A 9,132-nucleotide genomic window follows, 5' to 3' on the forward strand; every position below is an offset into this window, starting at 1 on the left:
ATCGGTCCCGTTTGGGTTCGGTATGATTTGAACGTGTTCTAAAAAACTCTCATTCTGTGTCATCCCATCCCAATTCCACTATCTGAGATTGACATTAGAATGACCTCCATCCCGTATCATCCCGTACCATGCCCACCCCCACTTTCCACAACCATGAAATTCATAATACTATGTTGCATTTAGTTTTTCATTTGTTTTAAAAAGTTCATTCATTTTGTTTTGTCTCACACAATTGTCTCATTTCTTTTCCTTTCTTCTCTTCACGTCACACCATGACTAAAAACTTTTTCTTTCTTTTACCAAAGTGCAAGAGAGAGATTATTATTATTATTATTATTTGTAAGTATAAATACTACTAGGGTAGGAAGGTACAAATTCACATGATTTTTTAGAGGTAAAAGAGTTGGTATGAGACGTCTTAGGTTAAACTTGTAAGTATAAATATTCAAAGGTTACCTCATTTGTGGGGTAATTCAATGTCATCTAGAGTTTACTTTAAGAAAATTTTTTTTGACAAAGGAGAATTTGTCATCAAATTAGACTCTTATTATAATTTGGCCCAAAAAAAGAGTCTTAGAAATCCACCAAATTGATAAAGAAAGTTGGAATTATTATGGCCTAAAATTCATTATGTATTTCCTTCAAAGTCAATAACTTTTTAAACACACCTGAATTGTGTATGGTTTATACAAGTTACGATTAAACACACCAAAAACTTCAATTGGATACGCATTCACCTGTTAATTAGTTGGTGCGAAAAAAAAGAAGTTAGAAAATTTCTTTTTGAGAATGATTTTTTAATCATTTTATGGAGATAATAAAAATGGAAATAGTAGCATAAAGTAATGAAACTTGGGAACGAAAGAGACACACACGTACTTCGCTCTTTTTGGTGGGATCGGAAACAAACAAACAAACAAAACAGAGTGTTTGTTAGAAGAGAATGTGTCTTTCTGACTATGCGTGAGAGACATAGAGAGATAGTGTAGCTATTAGCTTGCGTTCTTTAAGAAGAGCACTCCAGGGGAAGAGCCGTTCAGCAACTGACTCCATTTTCTCACAGAGACATAGAGAGGGAGAGAGAGAGAGAGAAAGAGTTGAGTTTCTGTTTGTGTAAGTTGAGGCCATGAGGGTTCTGCTGTATGTGATGTGAACTGTTGTTTCTGCTCATTCTCTGGAAAAAAAGACTTCAATCCAGGTTTGTGTAGCCTTCTCAATATGTCTATTCCGTTGTGCTTGGTTTTCCATCTTTCTCTATTTAGCTCTACTTGGTTGCCCACAAAGTATTTGAAGAAAGGTGGATTTGATATTAACGGCTTATCATTATTTGGGATCCAAATTTGTAGTTTTGTTCCATCAAGTGAGCTTTGGTTGCATAACCCATTTCTTTTTTCTCTTTCATTTTCAACTGGGCAGCAGCAGAATCCTGTCCTGGAAATTCATTCAAAGTTGGTTACTTTTCTTTCAGCCTTTTACCACCAAATAGAGGGTAGTTCCCATCATATCCCAGCTTTGTAATTAATATTTTATGTTAAGTTATCCCAGTTTGAAAGTGCTGTCATGAGTAAACAGATTCTCATTGTAATTTGAGTACTGGTGAACTGTAATGTGAGGTTTCTTCACTATAATAGAAGCTTTTGTCTTTCAGCAGTGCTAAAGTAGACGGTGGAAAAGATGGCTGCAACGAGTTCGAATTCTGAGCGGCCACAGTTCATTGCAAGCACTGGAAACCGAAGCTTCTCAAATGCGCCGCTGATTGAGAACACAGATACAGATCAAATTGTTGTTCCTGATGTGAGTTTGATGTGCTAGTTGTCATATTTTATGCAATTTGTTTCAATCTTAGTATATTATCATTGTTTATGCCATTCAATGGGAAATATGGCCACAATTACAGAGTGGAAAGTGAAAGCAATTTTAACTCGTAGTCAGACTAGGCTAGGGTGGATATTGGTATATAGGCAACCCCAATTTGTTTGAAATAAGCATATTGGATTAAATGAAACATTTACTTCTATGTATATTTTTATAAGAAATTCCATGATCTGTCCTGAGAATTTGTTTTCTTGTGTACTTTTTTGGTAATGATTTAACTATGCTGAGCAAATCAGGCCTAGAAGGTGAAATGGGATTAGGTCAAACAGAAACAGGAATCACGTTGTGTTTGAAAATGATGTAAGAATGACAAACTTAGGGGTTTTCATTGATACATCACCTTGTAAGTGGAGAGGGCTGCAGGGGTGTTGGGGTTTCTTCTCCCAAAATTAATAATACTATGAGATTGGGTGAAGTTGGAGAGGGTCTGAGAAATTGTAATGGTAACAAAAGATTGGTGGGATGACTGAAAACATTCTATAGAAAGTGGATGATTAACTGAAAACATTCTGTGAATAAATATATATATATTTTTGTTAAAAAGATATGGCCACCAACAAGCTCTTTGTCTAGTGGTATTTCTCTTCCTAATGTTGGAAGAAGAGGTCTCAAGTTCGAATTTTTCCCTCCCTGTTGGTCACAAAAAGAAAAAGAAAAAAGAAAGAAGATATAGGCAAGCTCAGGAGCTGACACACAGTATTAACAAAATCCAAGTAAAAGTGGAAAATCTGATTTGTGTTCCTTTGGGATGCAGAGAATTCACCATGGTACCTGCAGTGGGTGATAGACTGAATGGGTTACTGTACTCTATACGGTCCATATGCATAGCTAATTTCATTGAGTATTTTTAACTGAATTCACTTCATCTCCTCTCTCCCTCTCTCTCTCTCTCTCTCTCTCACACACACACACACACACACACACACACACATAAACACACGAATGATATGTCAGTCTATATCATCTGGATTTCAGCTCTGAACAAAATATGCCTATCTAACAGTCTATTTATTAGCTTATTTTTCTGATTATTGCTAATGTGAGGAATCTTGAGGGCAATAAATGTTCACTGGGAATTCTTTGATTGATGACCATTAACATTTCTTCATGCAGAAGACAAGCTGGAAAAACCTATTTGCCTATATGGGTCCGGGGTTTCTTGTTTCAATTGCGTATATAGATCCTGGAAATTGTGAGATTGTAACCTGTTCATTTACTTTCTGCTTCTATTTTTATTTTGTTCTCTTTAACATAACCTCATCTTTTGTGGTTGGCTTGCAGTTGAGACGGACTTGCAGTCAGGGGCACAATACAAGTATGGGGTGTGTATTTCATCATCAATGAAGTTGTTTTACCTTTGAGATTAGGCAATTTTAGCATCTCCAAAATAAGGGCTCTGGACTGGTGAATCATGAAATGGCATTTTGTTTTGTACCATGTCCTGAATTTCTGGACTGGAGTGTTGTCATTCTATGTCATCCACCTTATCAATCTACCAACTACATGATAATTATAGAGAGCATCTTATTGTGGATTATTTATTCTCTTGTAACGAGAGGATGAAATAGTGCATAGAATCGATGATAACCTTCCAGAGAAATCTCTTTTTGCAGCTACTTTGGATAATATTGGTTGCTTCATGTGCTGCTCTCATCATTCAGTCCCTTGCAGCCAATCTCGGGGTAGTCACAGGCATGTGATTTTTAAGTCAGTTACTTTCGTTTAATTTTTATAACTAAACATTATTCTCCACATTATCATACAAAATGTTGTTTCAATTTGTAGGAAAGCATTTGGCAGAGCACTGTCGAGCTGAATATCCTAGAGTAACAAACTTCATCCTTTGGGTTCTTGCTGAGATTTCTATAGTTGCATGTGACATTCCTGAAGGTCAGTTTTTTACTCATCAAATGTTGGTATAAATTCAGACAGAATGGAACCAGATAATGATTTTTAACCATGTTTAGAACCTTTTCTTTGGTACTCATGGTTCTGATGAAATTTAAAGCTACAACTAGTTTAGCTGTCCTGTCTCAGAGGAGACTAGAGGCCTATTTGGAAGTGCTTATGTAGGAATCGATTTTTCTCAGTAGTACTATTGCTCATAAATGGTTTTTTTAGAAGTACATAAATATTCTTTTACAGTGCTAAAAGGACTCCCATACACCTTAGGTAAATTTTATTTTACATGCCCGTGCACATACATTATGTGCGTGCAGGGCTAGTCCTAACTTTTCTTAGACATAATTTTCTTTAACAATTGCCCGTGCTGTGTTTACTTACCTTATAGTCAAATTGCACTAGGTTTTTATATATTGTAAATACAGGCTTTTGCAGCTGCGTGATTTTAATCTATATTTTGATGACTAATTATAAACAGAAAAACCCGAAAAATATATATATGTTTGTGCATCTGCATGTGTAAATCCACAGTTTTCTTGATTCTAAATGATTTTGATTATTAAGACGAGATAGGAAGATAATGAGGTATCACATCTACTATTATTAGTGCTGAATTGATCAGACACATATTTCTTCATTTTGTTCTAACTGCTCTTCCTTACCAGTGATTGGAACTGCCTTTGCATTGAACATGCTCTTCAACATACCCATATGGATTGGCGTTCTTCTGACAGGACTTAGTACATTGCTTCTTCTTGCATTACAACAGTATGGGGTAACTCAATATGTTTCCTATATTCCTTGATTCTTTGAGATCTTTGGTTTCCATGCCTACAGTTTAAAATGAGCTACCTGAAGATTTTTCCACGTGCAGGTTAGGAAACTTGAATTCTTGATTGCATTCCTTGTACTCACAATTGCTGGATGCTTCTTTGCTGAGCTTGGCTACGCAAAACCTGATGCCGCTGAAGTTTTGAACGGGCTTTTTGTTCCTCAACTCAAAGGAAGTGGCGCTACTGGTCTTGCAATTTCACTTCTTGGTGCTATGGTTATGCCGTAAGTTTCTAGTGGCTTCATATATTTCTGAGTTATTTCATTTAATTCTTTCTGCTCCACATTGTTAACTTTATCTACTTGTTACAGGCACAATCTCTTCCTCCACTCTGCGTTGGTGCTCTCTAGGAAAATACCACGATCTGTCTGTGGCATCAAAGTGATACTTTTTCTTCAATAAACTAATCTTCAACTATGTCTTTTTTCTAAAATAAAACTTTAATGTAAATATGTCTGAAAAACGGTTCCCTCATGTCTATTAGTCTTTAACTCTTGCCTCTTTGGCTATCCTCCTCACAAAGACAATATAAGTGAGTAATATGAATAACTCTTTATTGGTGGAACATATCCCTAGGTGGATGATTCATGAATGGCAAAGTTGTCCATTGCTATTTGTCCATCTTTAACATTCCTCTATCTCTTGAGCCTGCCTTAGCTCCATAATTTTCTAGAATTTTTTTTAATTGGCAAGTTTAAGGTGCAGATGAAAGGCTTTGACAACGGGCACAGTTTTATTTATTATCATTTATTTATTGTTTTGGAAATTATTATCTAAGGTCATATTGTTATCCAAATTACATCTTGGTCATACTAGATCATGTGTAGCTGGTGGTAGAGTCTAAATTGTCATATGTTTTTGGGTGAAAAGCGAAATTTATTTCTGTTAATGTTTCTAATTTATAGTGTGGTGAGAAGTTTGTTGTATACTTTATTGAAAAATGAAAAATTAATAAGAAAAGTTCCAATCCCTAGTTGCTGCTTAGCCACTTCTATTATTCCCCTTTATTTATTGGTGCTTGGATATTTCATGAAATCACCTCTACAAAGACTTTGCAGACTAGATGATCTCAATTTGTCCCATAGCATAATGTTCTTGGAATATGGTTGAACATACTAAGGAGCTTTATCTGACAAAATTTCATGTTTGCAGGAAGCATGCAGATTTTATATGATAGAAAGTGGCTTTGCTCTCATGGTGGCCTTCCTAATAAATGTGTCCGTTATTTCTGTAAGTGGTGCAGTTTGCAATTCCGCAGATTTGAATGCAGAAGATCAGATGAACTGCACGGACTTGGATTTGAATAAAGCTTCCTTTTTACTAAGAGTATGTAATGCATTGGTTGTCATATGCTATGCTGAAATGTTTTGTATCCTGAATTTCACAGAAAATTCACTTTCATTCTGATGTTTTATAATGGTTATGTACAGAATGTTTTAGGTAGTTGGAGTTCCAAACTTTTTGCTGTAGCATTGCTGGCATCAGGTCAAAGTTCTACTATAACAGGAACATATGCAGGGCAATATGTTATGCAGGTATCTTGCTAGAGAAATAAAACTCTTTCCCTTTAAAGCACGGTCACTGTTTAAACAAAACTATTATGAAGTTACAAAATATACTTTGACATAAGCCTAAATTTACTGCAGTACCAGCATTTTATGTTTATATTGCTAATTTTAATATTGATGACTGATTCCTGGACGACTTTCCTGTTTCTTATTGGAGAGTTTAATTTGTTTCTAACTCAACTTATCAGTATGCTGTGAATTAGTGCTCAAAGCATCTTAATGTTTTTCACCAATAACTAGATAGAGGTGTACATATTTATTGCTGCTTTGTATCTCGGAAATGTTTCTCTACCACTGTTGAAATGTAAAACAGCTCAATTATATTTGTTGTCTCATCATGTTTTGTTTTTACTTTATGTTTCTTTATTTCTTGTTGAAGGGCTTTCTAGATTTACGACTGAAACCATGGCTTCGGAACTTCTTAACAAGATGCTTGGCAATAGTCCCTAGTTTAATTGTTGCAGTTATTGGTGGCTCTGCTGGGGCTGGAAAGCTGATTATTATTGCATCAGTAAGATAAAGTTGCCTGTAAATTATACTTTTACTTCCAAATCATGGGTTCTCTTTTTCTGAACATTGCCTTGTTTTCTTTTGAAAACATACTTTTGGTTCGTATAATTTATGTGCGCAGAATATTAGTATGCTTGGAGTGCATAAAGTTACTTTTTCCTTAGAAAACGTATTAAATTGTGCTTAATGACAGTGTTACATACAAAATCGTGAGTACCAAATCACCAATATTCATGCTCAGGAATCAGAATAATATGAACTGCTTCCTCTTGCTACTAAAGCAAATGGAACCAATATTGTCAAATATTGTTAAAGGAAATTAGCATTATTTTATGAAGTTCTTCACATGATCCAATGCTGATATAGGTGACCTGTCAGAAATCACTTAATACATTCACTCTGGCCCTTATATTCTTTTCACGTTTTCTCGAATGGTTGAGTAATTATATTAGTACTGGAGATGTTCTTTGTAAAGCGCAAAGCTCTGTCAAAATGAAGTCAAATTTTAATCTGAAAATGAATTGATGATTGTCTGATTTTATTTAGATCTGTTAGGTTCCTTTGGACGTGCCCTGAAATCACCAAACAGCTTTATGATTCTGCATATTGGCCAATTGGACATGTCGTTTGTCTGTGTCTAACACTCATTTAGAGATTTACTGTTTAGATTACATCATTTACCTTCATATTGTGCCCGGTTTGAGTATTGCACTTTATTGCTAAGGAACTTGTGCATTGTTATTATTCTTTTTTGTTTCTTTTTGGAAATGGTATTATTGCATAGACACAGACTCAAACCTAGATAAATGAAAATAAATTATTAAAAATTGAAAAGGTTATGTCAGGTAAAATAGTTTATGTGTCTAGTAGCTTGTGTCCTCATGTCACTAACCAAAAATCATATCTTACTTCTGATGTTGTTTCTGCAGATGATTCTATCGTTTGAGCTGCCTTTTGCTCTTATTCCGCTTCTCAAGTTCACCAGCAGCAAGACCAAGATGGGAGCATATGCCAACTCTACTGCGGTAAGCTTTTGATTATGTTGTTAGTCAATTATAACTGAAGAAATCTGTTTGCTAGTCCTTTAATTTGTTTGTTACAAGCTTTTTGAGATGCCAATTGTTGGAGATATGTTCCGCTCTCTTTCAGCATTGCATAGACAAAGCATTTACGACTTTCTGGGAAAATCGTTTTTTCCTATGATTAACTTAAATCATTGGACATAGTACAGAAAAGTACACCAAACTGTAAGTTTACTGTATGCTCTTCATTTAGTTATTAATTGGATCTATCTCCAATTGCAGATTTCTGCTATCACTTGGATCATTGGTTCTCTGCTCATGGCCATAAATGTATACTATTTGATTAGTGGATTTATCAAGTTGCTTCTTCATAGCCACTTCAAAGTTCTGGCCGTCGTCTTTCTTGGAATTTTAGGATTCTCAGGTATGGGATTGTATTTGGCTGGAATTGCATATCTGGTTTTCCGTAAAAATAAAGAGGCAACGCATCTTTTGGCTTTAACAACACCTGAAAGCAGACAACTGGCAAATGAGCAGCAGGGTAATGCATCGATGTACTGTCTGGCAAGAGAAGACATCGTGAGCATGCAGCTCCCTCAAAGGAGGTCTACCGAAGATTTCGACTGATGAATACTTGTGTAAGCTAGATTAATAATGCAGCTTTTCTAGGAAATTTAGGCACCCCGAAGGAAAAATAATGATGCTAATTTCTAGAGATTCGTGTACCTTGAAAATAAGACAAGAAGCAAACGCTTAAGTTTTTATTTTCATAGTCTGCTGCTCTAGTTTTCCCATTGTATATAATCCAGAATTTTGCACAAAATCTAGTGTTGTCAATGTTTTACCCTGGAGAAAAGTTGTTTGCACTCTCCATAAGCTACTTCCTCTCCATTTTTCAGTGCTTTAATAATGATGGAATATTGATTTTGATGTGTAGAAGGATAAATAGGGAGTAGGTAGCATTCTTAAGCACAGGCCTGGCACACGGGGTGTGTGGGCTGGGCAACAGCCCCCAAAAAATGGGGCTTCATACACATCTCTAGTCCAATAAATATTCTATCAAAAAAGGCCTTTTTATGTGTGAAACTAGTGCTTTTAGGGCTTTTATTTTGAACATTTTTGGGCCTTTTTCTCTATCTTTCATATAGTTGGTATTTTTTTTAAAACTTAAACTACCTTACTTACCACCTGAGTTTGAAACTTTTTTATTATATTTTTTGTTCAAAATGAGGTAAGTGTAAACAAAAAAGGCCTTATTTTTCATTTTTCCCTTGGGGCTCCAAAATCAAGCATATCTAGCTTGATTGTGTTCATTGATTTGAGTGGTTAGTCATGCGTTTGCAAAGAAAATTTGGACGGGGGGATAGATTGGCTTACCTATGTTTTCTGATACTTGGGTAAGATCAAATGATCAAGTAAAGGG

At 35.4% G+C, this 9,132-nt stretch overlaps 1 protein-coding gene across 6 annotated transcripts; it reads left to right on the top strand.

Annotated features, from left to right (window-relative positions):
* The first annotated feature begins 953 nt into the window (after positions 1-953).
* Positions 954-8,580, top strand: LOC117621526 (metal transporter Nramp6-like). Of its 6 annotated transcripts, none has more exons than XM_034352068.1 (15): positions 954-1,198; positions 1,417-1,489; positions 1,649-1,794; positions 2,989-3,067; positions 3,157-3,197; positions 3,489-3,567; positions 3,661-3,765; positions 4,443-4,552; positions 4,652-4,833; positions 4,921-4,990; positions 5,762-5,935; positions 6,040-6,144; positions 6,557-6,688; positions 7,617-7,712; positions 7,992-8,580. In XM_034352068.1, the coding sequence occupies exons 3-15, from the start codon at positions 1,675-1,677 to the stop codon at positions 8,334-8,336; spliced, it is 1,638 nt and encodes a 545-aa protein (XP_034207959.1). In that variant the 5' UTR covers positions 954-1,198; positions 1,417-1,489; positions 1,649-1,674; the 3' UTR covers positions 8,337-8,580. The 6 variants fall into 6 exon arrangements, with proteins under 6 accessions (XP_034207959.1, XP_034207958.1, XP_034207962.1 ...); XM_034352067.1 differs by having other exon boundaries at positions 1,652-1,794; XM_034352071.1 differs by having other exon boundaries at positions 1,420-1,489.
* The last annotated feature ends 552 nt before the right edge of the window (positions 8,581-9,132 follow it).

Source organism: Prunus dulcis, chromosome 3, assembly GCF_902201215.1.
Source record: "Prunus dulcis chromosome 3, ALMONDv2, whole genome shotgun sequence".
NCBI classification, from domain to species: domain Eukaryota; kingdom Viridiplantae; phylum Streptophyta; class Magnoliopsida; order Rosales; family Rosaceae; genus Prunus; species Prunus dulcis.